General features: G+C 38.2%; 2 protein-coding genes across 2 annotated transcripts; both read right to left on the reverse strand.

Moving 5' to 3' along the window:
• Positions 1 to 1,650: 1,650 nt before the first annotated feature.
• LOC115810090 (alpha-1-antitrypsin homolog) lies at positions 1,651 to 13,321 on the reverse strand. The gene is made up of 5 exons (XM_030772007.1): positions 13,253 to 13,321; positions 3,229 to 3,912; positions 2,810 to 3,077; positions 2,296 to 2,446; positions 1,651 to 2,099 (listed from the first exon to the last, which is right to left on the reverse strand). Exons 2-5 carry the CDS (start codon positions 3,902 to 3,904, stop codon positions 1,899 to 1,901), a joined length of 1,296 nt encoding a protein of 431 aa, XP_030627867.1. The 5' UTR covers positions 3,905 to 3,912; positions 13,253 to 13,321; the 3' UTR covers positions 1,651 to 1,898.
• Positions 10,304 to 13,366, reverse strand: LOC115810088 (alpha-1-antitrypsin homolog). Its single transcript, XM_030772006.1, has 5 exons — positions 13,253 to 13,366; positions 11,934 to 12,617; positions 11,583 to 11,850; positions 10,987 to 11,137; positions 10,304 to 10,656 (listed from the first exon to the last, which is right to left on the reverse strand). The coding sequence occupies exons 2-5, from the start codon at positions 12,607 to 12,609 to the stop codon at positions 10,456 to 10,458; spliced, it is 1,296 nt and encodes a 431-aa protein (XP_030627866.1). The 5' UTR covers positions 12,610 to 12,617; positions 13,253 to 13,366; the 3' UTR covers positions 10,304 to 10,455.
• Between the last annotated feature and the right edge of the window lie 2,455 nt (positions 13,367 to 15,821).

The following is a 15,821-nucleotide window of genomic DNA, read 5'->3' on the forward strand; positions in this document are numbered from 1 at the left end:
ACTAGTGTTGCTGTATAAATGCTTCTATACACTACATTCTTCATTTATTTTGTAAAGTCCTGGTTCTCCACTAATGTTCTCCTTTTACTTCCTCATCTTCCTCATTTTCTGCATGTTTGTGTCTCATATGTTCAAGCATGAGTGTCTTGTATGATTGTGGCTGCTGTCCTCTCAGGGCCCCCCCTTGTGGTGAATTACGTCAGCATCTTATCCAGCAAGCCAGGCTGTAGCAACTGTCTGACACGAACTATTTCTCATTTGAATGTGTTTTTAGTTGAAATCCAAGGAAACCCTGGACAAGGTCTTAACGTGAATCACCAGCACAACACCTTTATCAAAGTTGATGAGTAAAATAAAAGAATAAGAATTTTAAAAAAGGATGTACTGAAAATACATCCTCACTTGAGTAGTTTTTTTTAAACATACTTGAGTGACCTGAAGTACCTATACTATTGAATAGGATTGCGAAGAATTTTTTCCACCACAGGTCTCAGTGGAGCTAAAGACTTTCAGAATGTCCACCTTTGAAGTAATGTTGATTGTGTGGTTTCTAAATTCTGGGGAGAGTACATAATGACTTTCTGATGAATGTAATTGTTTGTAGCTTCTTGCAAACTTTTGATGGGTCATATTTTAGTATTAAGAGTATAGTGTGGCCCTGCAATGGACTGGTGATCTGTTCAAGGTGTTTCCCCACCTTTCGCCCAATGATTGCTGGGATAGGCTCCAGCTCACCCCCCGCTACCCTAATCAGCGGCTTAATAAGTGGCTTAGATAATGAGTGAGTGAATATAGCTTGGGGAGAGAACTTAATTTTGTAATATTTTCATATTTATATTTATTTTCATATTTTATTATAAAGGCACCTGACCCGTACCTCTTACTGAGTTTTACCTCTGCTTCTTAGTCATAAAAATAATCAGGATGAAATAAATAATCATGACAAAATAAATAAGAATTGCTTTCATTAACATCTACAACAGATATTAGAAAAGACTGACAGGTTAAAATTTAAAGCTTTATCGGCAAGAATTTCTTTTTAAACAGAGATGTCCAGTGTCCGTCTGGAAAGCTTTCAATGAAACAACAGGCAAAAACCAAATTGTTAAAACATTACATTTAAGAGGAAACATTTTAAATCTAGACGACTTATAGGGATAGATATGTTACTTAGTGCAAAGATATTTAGATTTTATACTATTATTATTTTTAGACTTTTTTTTTACATTTTTTTCTACACAAGATCAGTCTGACTGATTCAAATGTATCACGGTTAATATAAAAGTACACAGTCAAACTTAAAGGGAAACAACCCTGAAGTTTCTGAGACATCTCCATTATTTTATAGAAAGTAACAGGCCTACATAATTACAGAGATCTTGGCTGAAGAAAAAGAAAAGAAAAGTAAAAAAATCTGTCAAAATGACAAAGTAAAATTTAATCTGCAAAATGACAAAAATCTCACATCATCAAAAAACAAAATAAAATAAAAGTCTCACGTCATCAAAAAACAAAACAAAATAAAAGTCTCACGTCATCAAAAAACAAAACAAAATAAAAAAACTCACATAATCAAAAAACAAAACAAAATGAAAGAAAACAAAACAAAAGTATTTATTATTTAATATTTATTATCAAACAGACATAAAATAAGATGAAGAAATTACCTTTGATGGAAATAATCAGATAAACATACATAGACACAAATATAAACATATACACAATTGAAAGAAGAATGATCTGATGATCTGCAGTCTAAAATGCCAGAAATGTGGAGCAGAATTTCTTCTCATTCAGCCTTGGTATCATCTTACGTATGTTATAGATACACGCAGCTCTGGATGAATTTTTGTCAACAAATGTGAAATCAGATATGTGACTATAAGGTTCAGGGGCCCTTATGCAGCAGTAGGGTCTGTTATCTTGCCCATGAAGAGAATAGTTTTGGTGCTGTCTTCAACAATCAGCAGGAGGAATGGTCTGTTCAGATCTATTCTCAGTCTTGGTAGCACTGCAGTCTCCAGTAAAATCTCTACAGTGGTAGCAGCAGCTGCTTTAGAGCCTCTCTCGTCCACTTTGAGAACTGCCTTATGTTCCACCTGGAGAAATTATTGAGAAAGAAACAGAGGCATGAAACATGTCAGTGTATTTATCAGAAATTTATGTCAACTGTCTTCTGCCAGGATAATATTAGGATTGCCTACCTTGATTTAAAATTAAGATGAAACCAGCAAAATGGACAAAATGGAGACACAAAGTAGAGTTTTGAACAGTTGTTGAATTTCTTTAGTATACCTTTGAAACCTTGAGCTTGTCTATCTCTGAAATGCCAGAGAGGTCTGCGGTTTCTGAGAATGCACTGACCATTCCCATCTCCTTCAGAGTGTCAGCCAGGGAGTAAGTTGCTGATATGGAGAACTTGGGCATAGACACTGGGAATTTATCTCTAGGGAACACATAGTTTGACACATTTATGCCTAAATCACATACAGTAAACACCAAATTAAGTGCTTATAAAAAAGAAGGATAATACCTAGTACAAGACTGAGAAAACTATGCAAAATTTTTCAAAAGCAACATCGCAAGAAATAACAGTGCACTGCAGGTGATCTCAAATCACTGTTTCCACACTTAGATTGCCGACGTACGTGAAAGAACTATTTCCTACAATCTCACCCAGTCTTATGAAACAGAATAAAAACCATAACTTTTAAACTTTTCAAGTACAGCCCAGTGGAGGGTGTCACCTTTTACCATGTTATCCAGACTCCTTCTAGAATCACAGGGTCTTTCAAGACTCCTGCCCTACCTCAAAAGACTGTCGTGCCAGTGTTTGATCTGTTCTTTAGAGAGGAGCCCCTCCACCTCCTGCATCTTCCCCTCATCAGGAAGAAGGATCATCATGGAGGCATTGCCCTTGTACGGCAACATCAGGACAGTGGCGTGGTTGGCTCGATCTACATAATACTCATAGAAACGATCACTCCACATCATGTCCACTCTCACTTTGGTATTTTTATCCACATGGAAGTCATCTTTATGAGTGTCTCTTTCTTCAAAAGGTTCTTCCCATTTACCTATAAGGACAGATTTCCAAATACACTTGAACACTCCCAAAAATTTCAGTTAAATTTAAATTAAACCTTAAAAAGGTAACATTTCATATATTATATCATAATTTACTCCTACATCTGGTTCACTGTGAAGACTAAAATAATGTGAACATACCTCTGAAAAACAAATAACTTATCAGCATCATGACAGCGTCTTTATCCACATCCTTAACCAAGTCAGTGATCATGTCATGTGTCTTCTTGGCAATGTACTTATTGATCTCTTGTGCAGCCACATCAGGTTTGCTGAAATCAGCAGTGAAAGCCTCACTCTGATAGTAGTGTTGGGCATCCTGCAGGAACTTGTCAAGTGGTTTGAATCTCTGTCTGATGGCTAGAGAAGTGCCCATCTCCAGCTGAAAGGCATCTCGGCTGTGGTTGAGCATGTGGAGCAGGTGCTCGTATCCCTCATTAACCTGTGCGGGCTGGAGGTTACTGTACTCCAGTACACGGTAGATCTCTGAATGAGTCTGTTCCTTGGCGCCCAGGGCTAGCAGGGATAGTGCCATAGAGATGCTCACTGGACTGAAAAAGATGTTTTTGCCCTTAGAGTCAGTCAGGGCATTTAGCTTCCTATACAGACTGAAAGCAAAGTCAGCATTGTGTGGGGAAAGCAGATGGCAGTCTTGGTGGGCACCCTCATGGCTGGGATGGGGCTCCTCCTTGGCGTGATGAAGATGTTTGTGATGATCTGCTGAGTGGATGCCATGATCATTGCTAGCTGGAGCTGCAGCACAGGCTATGACCAGCAACTGACCAAAGGTCAAATAGCAAGAGAACTTACCCCACATTTTGTTATCTATGTAAAAAGCAAAATACAGATTTTGAGGAGACAGATTTTCTCATAGTAGAACTTTATAGAACTGCACTGCAGTAAAGACTAAAAAATTAACCCAGAAGAAGTAGAAGACATTAGAGCAGATATTAGACCAATACTTAAAAGAAAATGCTTTTTATAGGTAAGTCAATGCACACAAAAATGATAGAACCTGCAGTCATTTTATAAATGTCCTCTGGGATCTTCTCAGGCACCTCAGATATCACACTGGATACATCAAATGCCTACTGAGGCAACATGTCTTATTTTTTATGTTCTAGTCCAAGCACAGCCAAAGTAAAACTAAAACTGCCAAGCAAACGTCGTATTGTACTCGTAGCCATTTCATTGCATGAATGCTGTAGCATTCTCAAAAGAGGTCAGGAACTCATTTAGCGATTCAGTTTTGCAAAATGGAAGACAATTTACTCATATGATTTTCTCAGGCTCCTAAAATATGATACTTCTGACAACACAAATATTGGCTGAAGCAACATGTCTTTTATTAGTATATTCTAGCGAGAATTCTTGAGGTTTACTACAAAACACATTGTTCAACTTCAACCCTGGGTTCAGGATGGTTTTGTCATTTATTAACAAAAGTTAATTGCAGATAAAATCTCTCTCTAGCCATATCATTATTTCTATTTAAATATTGTTACCAAATAGTAAAACTGCAATCATCATATCATGTCTGATCCGAACTGAAATACTGTACTCCCTTAGTAGTCAGTACTTGCTAACTTGAAAGTATAATTTGCTTAACATAATATTATGACACTGTACCAGGCAGCTTACCATAAATGTGCTGTCTGCAGGAGACTGTTCTGTCCAGCAGTCAATCTGGTCATTTTTATAGTACTTAGGATGAAAACCTGACAAACATTGCTCAACTTCCATTTTGTGAACCATGATTCAAAGGACTGATAATGTCAGGCATCAGGAAGTTCACTGACCGAAGAGGTGGAAGTGTTTTTTAATAGAAACAACAGAAAAAGTCCATCATGTAATTATACATGAACCTGTTGTTCGGATTGCTGTTTGTTGTCCAAATCAGTGTTTTTTGGTTTTTTGTTTTTTTTTTGGACTGAGCAGTTCTTGCCCAACATTCTGAGTTTGGTCATTTGTCTTTGGCACACCACAGGCACTTCCATCATCTCATACACACTTGCCTGCCACCTTAACCTCAAGAATGGGACATGCACTTAAGCTAACAGATTTAGCTGAAGCTGACTGTGGCCTCTATTAATGTCGTATATATGTGCACACACGCACACACACACACACACACACACACACATACAGAGAGAGAGAGAGGTCAGCAAATCCAACATCTTTCAGGTCAGCTTTTCTATACAGTTTGACAGACTTGGCCATATATTATTGGGCCAATGTCAGACAGCTGCTTGTGATTGCTGGGAGTTTGGCTGGATGATTTTTGGGTGGATCATTCTCAGTGCACCATCGACTTTATGTGAAACTGCTTGCAGGACTGCTCCTTCAGACAGGCAACTACCATGCATCATTCAATTCATGTTTGCATATGTGTTTGTAGTCATGCATTACAGTAATGAATTGAAACTATTTCAAAGCTCTTAGCAGTGGCTTGAAATACTCTGTCTATTGGATTGTGACACTGCTAAAGGATGAGCTTAGCCATAGCAAAGTCCAGTCAAACAAGCAGTCAACTGTATATTGGCTAAGAAAATATTTATTTTGTGAGTAGGTTGTCTTGGGTCATCTAAGAAACTAATATGACTAACAAGTGAAATTTTGGTCTTACCAAACAGGATACTTCTTGCAACTGAGTATCAATAGCTCAAGTTTAAGTTCAAATTTATTTAAAGCCCAGTATCACTGTTTTACAGTTTCAAGGGGCTTTACATGCCCACAGGTTTAGAACAAACAGAACAGGATGGCACCCCTGACTTAATCCTCATATTGGGGAAGAAAAAAACTCCCTTCAAAAAACCCAGGTGTAGCAGGGAAAAAATTGGAAGAAATCTTGAGAAGGACCACAGAGAGAGGAGAGCCCATCGTGGCCAGACAGGTGTGCAATAGATGGTGACCCAGTGAGCAGTTACAATGCAGTCATAATGTAAAAGAATACGCAGTTGCAGACAAAATAAAACAACAAAAGCAGGAGGGGGACCTTGATCGAGGCAGGCGACACAAGCACACAGAAATCAACCACACACACAGAAAGCAGAGGGGAGGGAGAAGAAGAGCAGAGGGGAAGGAGAAGAAGAAAGAAACTGTGAGAGACATCTAAAGGAGCAGAAACTAAACTAAACTATGACAGGAGAGACTAAGCCCCCCCGATAGTCAAATCGAAATGATCTTATCCACAAGTTAAAGAAAACAGATAAGTCTTAAGTTTGGTTTTAAAGGTATCAGCCCAGCCCGAGTTTTTTTAATTTTTTTTTTTTTTTGCACAGAAGTTGCCCACATTCTAAAATTAAATTCCGTTAAATTCCTTAAATTAACGGAATTTCAATTTATTAAACTGAATTTCATTAAATTGTGTTTTTTTGGTTATTACTTTTGTAGGAACAAATGCATTAACAATAGATTCTGCGTCAGTCATACTTAGCATGGGCCCGATTTTAGAGGTGACAAAAGGAAATTTTGGTGGTGTTCTTGATATGAGTGACTGGCGAGACTAGAGTCAGAAATCAAACCAAGATTTTTAGCTGGATGAGTTTTTTAGAGTTTTGAGTGATGATGCAGTTGTCAACACTTAGGGTAAGATCACTAAAAAGATGCTTATGAGTAGGGGGACCAATGATTAGCATTTCAGTATTGCTAGCATTAAGCATCAGCAAATTAGAGGACACCCAACCTTTAGTAGGACAGAGACACGCCTCAAGGTTAGCCAATTCAGAGCGGTCATTGTGCTTTGTAGGTAAGAAGATCTTAGTATCGTCAGCATAACAATGGAAGCTAATGTTATAACTATGAATAATATCGCCCAGAGGGAGCAAGTAAACAGAGAATAGGAGAGGACCAAGGAAGACCCCTGAGGAACACCATAGTTAAGCTCTCGGTACTCAGAGATCACATTATTGTAGTGGACACCCTGCTTTCTCTCTGAGAGATAGGATTTAAACCAATAGAGCGCCAGGCCACAAATACCAGTTGGACTTTCCAGGCGCTTGAATGATATGGTGTCATCGACCATGTCAAATACTGCACTCAGATCAAGAAGGATAAGAGGAGGGGTAGCACCAAGGTCTGTCGCTAGTAAGAGATCATTTGTCACTCTAGTTAGTGCAGTTTCAGTGGATTGAAAACACCTGAAACCTGACTGAAACATTTCAAACAGATTACTGAAGAACATATGGTCTAGAAGCTGAGCAGCTAAAATTTTATCAAGTGTTTCTGAGAGAAACAGGAGATTAAGGATCGGCCTGTAATTATTTAAGGTTTCAGGGTCATAGTTCGGTTTTTAAGTGAAGACCGGATCACAGCCGTTTTGAAAGCAGAGGGTAAAATGCCAGATTTAGTGGGTTGAGCATTGCTGGGCGAAGAACCGAGAAAAGCTCTGTGTGAAGTTCAGCAGGTAGGGGGCCAAGCAGGCAAGAGGCTGTTTTAGCAGAATGTGCCAATTTGGAAAGCGTTGGGAGGGGGGGGGGGGGGGGGGGGGGGGGGGGTAGAGCACTACTATAAGATAAAATGAGGTAGTGCAGGAAGAAAAAATTAGGTAAGCTAAGGGTGTGAGGAGCAAGGCTTTGAACTGGTTCAAGGAACGAAAACGAAAACCAGAAACAACTGATATTTTGCTAGGAACAAAAATGAACCCAGAAACTTTATTTTTTTTAAATGTTCTGGAACAGAAACATTTATCCAACATAATGGTAACCGGTTAGTAATGTTATTTCTTCGTTCTTTTATTTATTACAACAAATTAAAATATTTTCTGCTTGCAATAACTTTGGTGGAGTTTACTTCCTGTCTTCCTCTGAATGTCACTCACGTCTTTAGATAACGGACATAAATTTACCAGCCGCGGGCAGTGATATAGTGTGAAAGTGAAATGTGGTGTGGTCTCCCTACTTGTAACCAGAGGAGATAAATATTGTGCTATGCCCCTTATAAAATGTTGGTCTTAAACATCAGCTTCATCAATGTTTGATAGCTAGGCTACCATGTAAGGAGAACTAATATTGGGAATAGCTGGATAGCTCCAATTAGGCTAAACATAATGTGGCCCACATAGCCTATTAGCAAGCTTGCTAACTGTGGCTTTAAAATTACATAGTTTCTCATTTTTTGCCATTTAAACATTTGTGATTGACAACGATTGCAAAACAATCGAATCAAACAAATCAAAGGACAGATTGGACTACAGCGCTCCTAGTTAGTGATGCAGTGCATTTCTGTAATGTTTTGTAATGACATTAGTGATAGAGACTATAGATTAAAATATCTATCAATAGTGTGTTGTTACAGTTGTAACAGAGGTTTTTTTCTCTCTTTATCAGGTGCACTTTGGTAAACATTTAGAAATAAATGTGTAGTGATGTCACAAGTAGTCAGATCCAGGAAGTAAGGATAACCAGGAAGTTTGTTCCATCAATACAGTGTGACATCTTGATGAATGCTCCTACAAATCCACTTACATCTACTCTCATCTTCTGTCTTTCATTAACGGCAGTTCTTCAGACCATTAATATAGTTTCATCTCTTATTGTAGTTTCATACTGTCTACTTTAATAAACCTGTGGACAAAACAACCATCCTAAGAGTGTTAATGGCGGAAAAGAGTTTACACTTGCTGCCAGTTCCCCTTCTCATACGTACGAGGAAGGAAAGACAGTACAAATGGACATTTTTTATACTGATACATATTGTCATGTCACACAGGCCTACATGGAACATTTTTAAGTAGTATTTCATTTGGTGCTTACTGGTTCGGGAATGATAATTTTAAAGTGCAACGCAAAACCTGAAATGTTGAAATACTGATTCTGCTTGGAACGAACCGATTGAAAAACAATTCTGGTTTGAAGCCCTGGTGAGGAGAAAATTCGGTATTATAGATTAGTTCTACACCCCCACTTTTCTTTGTTACCCTAGCAGCATGAGAAAAGGAATACTTGGAGGATGAAGCTTCATTTAAAGAGGAAAAAAACATCTGGCATCAGCCAGGTTTCACACAAACCCATCATGTCAAGGCTGAGTTCTCTGATCAGGTCGCTGACCAGCAATGCCTTAGGGGAAAGCGACCTAATATTGATAAAACCTAACTTCAGGGTTATCGGCCTTACAGCAAACATAACGGAAGGGGGAGGGAGAAGCAAGAAAAGGAAGAGAAGAATTACATCCAATACATGCAGATTCAGGACAGATGTGAACCATATAGGCTTATATAAAAGAGGAGACAAATTATACAAAGAGTCATATCCTCACTCAAGACCATTCACATTTCTGTCACAAATATTTTTTTCAGATAAATTTATATTAAAATCACATTCCAAAAATAGAGTGTCAGAAGCAGAAACAACTCTTGAAATCTGCCAGGGGTGTAGTAATCGAGTCCAGATTCAAAACGTTTTTTATATTGTCTTGGACTTGTTGGTATTGGCACTTTAACTTGTCTCGGTCTTGCCCATTGGTCTCGCCAAACATTCTAGTTGGTCTCGACGGAGTCCAGCGGCCTTTAAAAAGTATGTACAATTTTTGTCAAGTAACTCCTTCAAAACAAAATCATTGATTAAGCTGGCTTGTTCAGAAAACGGCATTGGTTTAATTAATTCAAAATCCATCTAGAACGGGCATTGACATTGGCTGCCTGGTAACTGTGTGCCTTCCAAAACTCATCTCCACGCATAGGATATCCTGGTTAATTATAACACCTTGTAATTTGCTAATTTATACTCAACTGCTTTAACACAAATATTAATATCACCATAAATAACAGATTTGGTTTGACAAGCAAAATACATTTCATAGGAAATTAGTATCTGTAAAACATTAGAGAGACGTGAATACCATTTTTGTTTTCACCAAAATTTGTGAGAAATCTCTAAAGCTGTTTTCGGCTCTAAATCTCTATTACCTACGATTAATTCAGATTGAAAACTTTTGGTCAGAAAGTCCTCCCAAATGCCCTCGGTGTCTATACATGCACTCAGAGTTTTCACATTACACAACTTACAGTTTGTCCCAGATGTTGTGGGCCCAGTTTGTTTTTTCCCAAGACATTTTTGGAACCAGCTGTTATAATTTCTACTGATTCATGAGCACCTACCATACAACCAAGTGTTGAAATATGATGCACTGTATATCAGTAATTAACCATATTGTGGCAAGAAAATGTGAGTTGAGTGTACACTCCGCAGACAAATGAAAAAAGTAGTAAGTACAAGTATTTTAGTTAATGTATGTTTATTTTGATAAACAATATGCATTTACAGACACGAGATTACCTGTTTGTTGTTGTGTATATGCACATGCAAATCTGGATGGATTTTTGCCGTAAAAATGTAAAAACGGATATGTCAGTATGGAGTCCAGGGGCACTTAAACAGCAGTAGGGTCAGTGATCCTGCCCATGAAGAGGATAGTTTTGGTGCTGTCTTCAACAATCAGCAGGAGGAAGGGTCTGTTCAGATCTATTGTAAAATATCGCAGTCCTGCTGTCTTTACAACAAGTTCTAAAGTGGTGGCAGCAGCTGCCTCAGAGCCTCTCTCATCCACTTTCAGAACTGCCTTATGTTCCACCTAGAGAATTTATTGAGAAAGAAACAGAGGTATGACACATATCAGTGTATTTCTCAGAAATTCACGTCAGCTGTCTTTTGCCAGTATTATACAGAACTGCATTAGGGCTAGTCACATTTTTCTACAAAGCATTTAACTCATAGAGTGGAGAGCTAAAATCAGTGTAGTAAATTCTTTTCTTGGAGAGCCAGATGTTCGCCCAAACTGCAAGATTGACATTCTGTAGGACGGGGATTGCTTACGCTGATTTAAGATTAACATGAAACCAGACAAAATATGCAAAATGAAGAGACAAGGGAGCATACTGAGCAATCTGATTTGTTTGTGTACCTTTGAAACCACCAGCTTGTCTAAGTCCGAAATTCCAGAGAGGTCTCCTGCTTCTGAGAATGCACTGATCATTCCCATCTCCTTCAAAGTGTCAGCCAGGGAGTAAGATGCTGATATGGAGAACTTGGGCACAGACACTGAGAATTTATTTCTGAGGAACAGACAATTTGATGTGTTTATGTCCATGATAATCTGGAGGATGTATTGTTATTGTGGTAAACTTGAGTGATTTCATAGCTTCAATGCTTCCTATTTTATTGCCAGGGACAATGTCACATATAATAACTCCAGTTTTATGTAAAAATAACTTACAGTCAGAGTTAGTGCTTATTAAAGAGAAAATGCAGAATTTTCCAAACGCAATGTGGCAAGCGATAACAGTGCACTGCAGGTAATTTCTAATCACTGTGTTTGCATGTTTAATTTGAAGACGGGCAAGAAAGAATAATTTCCTTGAGTCTCACCCAGTCTCATGAAACAGAATCAAAGGATAACTTTTAAACTCCATAGTATAGCTCAGAGGAGAGTGTCAAACATTACCATTTGAAGGAGACTCTTTCTAGAATCACAGGGCTTTTTTATGAGTCCTGCCCTACCTCATAAGACTGTCGTGCCAGTGTTTGATCTGTTCTTTAGAGAGGAGCCCCTCCACCTCCTGCATCTTCCCCTCATCAGGGAGAAGGACCATCATGGATGCTTTACCCTTGTATGGCAACATCAGGACGGTGGTGTGGTTGGCTTGATCTATGTAATACTCATAAAAACCTCTCCTCCGCATCATGTCCACTGTCACATTGGTGTTTTCATCCACATGGAAGTCATCTTTACGAGTGTCTTTTGCATCAAAAGGTTCCTCCCATTTACCTGAAAGGGAAAGATTTCTAAACATACTGAAACATTACCAAAGATCTTGATAATTGTTGAATCTAAATAAAATGTGACTGTACCTTTAAAAAACAAATAACTTATCAGCATCATGACAGTGTCGCCATCCACATTTTTAACCAAGTCAGTGATCATGTCATGTGTCTTCTTGGCAATGTACTTATTGATCTCTTGTGCAGCCACATCAGGTTTGCTGAAATCAGCAGTGAAAGCCTCACTCTGATAGTAGTGTTGGGCATTCTGCAGGAACTTGTCAAGTGGTTTGAAGCCCTGTCTGATGGCTAGAGAAGTGCCCATCTCCAGCTGAAAGGCATCTCGGCTGTGGTTGAGCATGTGGAGCAGGTGCTCGTATCCCTTATTAACCTGTGCGGGCTGGAGGTTACTGTACTCCAGTACACGGTAGATCTCTGAGTGAGTCTGTTCCTTGGCGCCCAGTGCTAGCAGGGATAGTGCCATAGAGATGCTCACTGGACTGAAAAAGATGTTTTTGCCCTTAGAGACGGGTAGGGTATTTAGCTTCCTGTACAGACTGAAAGCAAAGTCAGCATTGTGTTGGGAAAGCAGATGGCAGTCTTGCTGGGCACCCTCATGGTTAGGATGGGGCTCCTCCTTGGCATGATGAAGGTGTTTGTGATGATCTGCTGAGTGGATGCCATGATCATTGCTAGCTGGATCTACAGCACAAGCTACAACCAGCAGCAGGCCAAAGGTCAAATAGCAAGAGAACTTATCCCACATTTTGTTATCTATACAAAAGCAAAATACGAATTTTGAGGAGACAGATTTTCTTATGACTGCACTTTATAGAACAGCATTGCAGTAAAGAATAAAAATCAAGTCAGAAGACGAGGATATTAGAGCAGATATTAGACCAATTTTTTAAACATTATTTTTTTTTTAATACTTATATATTTAATACATTAAAAAATTATACATGAAAATGGTTTTTCATCATTATGTAATGTACCTCAAATATTACACTTCATATATAAAATCCTTATTAATACAGTGCCTCTTCTTGCAACATAAAGTAAAAAAAAGCATGTGTTTTCTGAGAAAATGGAAGATATTACAACAGTGAAATATATAAAAGAGTGTTTTCTATCATTATGTACTTTTCAGAATTCTTAATGTTTAGTATAAAACACATTGCCTTCTAGTTTCTTCCTGGGAAATAAAATATTCAGTAGTAGTAGTAGTGGTATCATTATTTGTATAAAAAAATGTCTGTACAGTAAAGCTACAACTTTCATACCAGATTAATGGTCCCATTTGAAATACTAAATTTATGTAGTAATCAGTGCTGGCTAACATTAATATCTTAAGTCTAAAATTATGATGTTACATTTAATTGAATGTTATGAGCTATCAAGAAACTTACTGTGAGAGTACTGTCTGCAGAGGACTGTTGAAGTTTGCAGGCAGTCTGGTCATTTTCATGCTCTTTGCTCTTTTAAAGATCCCAATGCTGTCAAATATTGTTGCCCAACTTCCAATCTGTGAACTGTGATTTAAACTCTTGAGTTATGCAACGTGGTCCGGTGGTAATTCATCAGATGCTTCAGTGACAGTGGAATTGGGGGTGTTTATATATATATATATATATATATATATATATATATATATATATATATATATATGTATATATGTATATGTATGTATATGTGTGTGTGTGTGTGTGTGTGTGTATTTCATCCAAATCAATCTTTTTGTAGCCTATCAGTTTTTATTGCTTAACATTCTGAGTTTGGTCATATGTCTGTGGCATGTCACAGGTACTTTCAGAGACTTAACAAAAGCTGCTATGGTCTCTATAAAGCTCTTACATATGCACACACAGAGGGAGAGAGAGAGAGAGAGAGAGAGAGAGAGAGAGAGAGATCTACAAATCTGATATGAGTCTTTCAGTATAACTTTTGTACACCACTTCATAGACTTAGTCATGTATTACTGAGTCAGCTCCATCCAGCTGCTTGTGATCGCTGGATTGTTTGGCTGGATGATTTTGTGTGGATCATTCTCAATGCACGTTTGACTCTATATGAAACTCCCTGCAGGACTATTCCTTTGGACAGGCAACAACTATCATGCACCATTCAATTCCTGTTTGCATATTTGTTTGTAACCATGCATAACAATAATGAATTGAAACTATTTCAAAGCTCTTAGCAGTGACTTAAATCATTCTGTCTGTTGGACTGCGACATTAGTAAAGGATGAGCTTAGCCAAAGTCCAATCAAACAAGCAGTCAACTGTATATTGGCTAAGAAAATATTTATTTTGAAATGGGTTTTGAGTGGGTTTGCTGGGGTCATCTGAGAGCATGTCTCTGAGAAACTCACATAACTAGCAAGTGAAATCTGGGTCGTAGAAAACAGGTTACATGTTGCAGCAGAATGTTAATAAAAACAAGAAAAGAATTACATCAAGCATATGTAGATTCAGGACAGATGTAAACATTACAGGCAGACATAAAGCAAGAGACAAATTATACAGAGTCATGTCCTCATTCAAGACCTTTAACATGCTACCAAGTACCAAAGCTGATGGTGATGACCTAAACTCAGAGAAGGAAGTGAGTGAGAGGTTCCAATGGAGACCTATAAGGTATCTTGGATATTTTGGTCAAACTCTGCACAAACACACCAATTTTAGCTACTAGCACTGTTGAGAAACCACTGACTTTCGAATCAGTGTTTTTGATTTCGGCTGGATCAGAATCATCTTTACAATTGGTGTTCTTGCTGGGGGTTACATTTATTGAGAACAAAATGAGTGTCAGAAAGGAGACACATACACACACACACACACACACACACACACACACACAGACACACATTTTATATATATATATATATATATATTCAGGCAGGCTGACAGAATAATTAGCCATTAAGGATGTAAGCTCAGCTGGGAGGTGTGTGTCACAGTACAGTGGTTAAAACACGGTACAGGGAAACAACAAAAAGGGAGCAAAAATGCCCCCACTTATTACAGATTTATTTACTACATTTTGCCTTGTCCGCTAAGTGTGTCATGCTATAATTTGATTTATTTATTTTTGTTGTTGTTGTGGTGCCTCTCTAACTCATGCATAACATTGGGAAGTAAGAGATTATGTGTAATTGAGATTACATAATAAGATTACAAAAAATAAGTAACTATAATCAGCCCAGATTGCATCTGAAAAAAAAAAAGTGCAATCAGATTATAGTTACATTGTCAAGAATTACTTGATTACATTTTTGATTACGTCTTTAAAGTATGGCAATTTTAAAATTATGAAACTTTTTTTCATGATAACCAATGCTATTAACTCATGAAAAGTGCATCAGACATACGATTTGACCAACTGTAAATGCCACAGGATGAGACGGGCCAGTGGTGCACCCCGCCACGGTGTGGAGATCCCACTTTAGCCGACCAGCACTGGCCCTCACTTTCATTATGCTGTAGGGTCTCGGCGCACCCCTTGTCTCACGTGCACGTTATATTCCTTGGCCTGTGTTTCATGATGGGCCGGGTGGGGCTGCGAAGTCGCCACTGACCCTGAGCACCCGATTACGTAGGCCGGAAAAAAAAATATTTGTGGAGCTCAAATTTTTGTGGCTTTCTCCATTTTCTTAGTATTAAGTTGCAATATTGTCAATGTTTGATTCTGAAGTAATCCAAAAGTATTTAGATTAGATTACACTTTTTTTGTAATCCAATGGATTATTTTACTAATTACAAAAATTGCCATGTAATTTGTATTCAGTAACTGACTACATTTCAAAGTAATCTGACCCAACCCTGCTCATGCACATTCCCTAATCAAGCATAGTCACCATACATGACAGCATCGGGAGAAAAGACACTGTCAGCTTAAAAGTTGGCAGTCATCATGAAGCCCATGGACATCAGCACTGCTTGTGAAGCTTGCTTTTAATGCCTCTTGACTGAAAAGGGT

This window comes from Chanos chanos, chromosome 4 (genome assembly GCF_902362185.1).
Source record: "Chanos chanos chromosome 4, fChaCha1.1, whole genome shotgun sequence".
Lineage (NCBI taxonomy): Eukaryota > Metazoa > Chordata > Actinopteri > Gonorynchiformes > Chanidae > Chanos > Chanos chanos.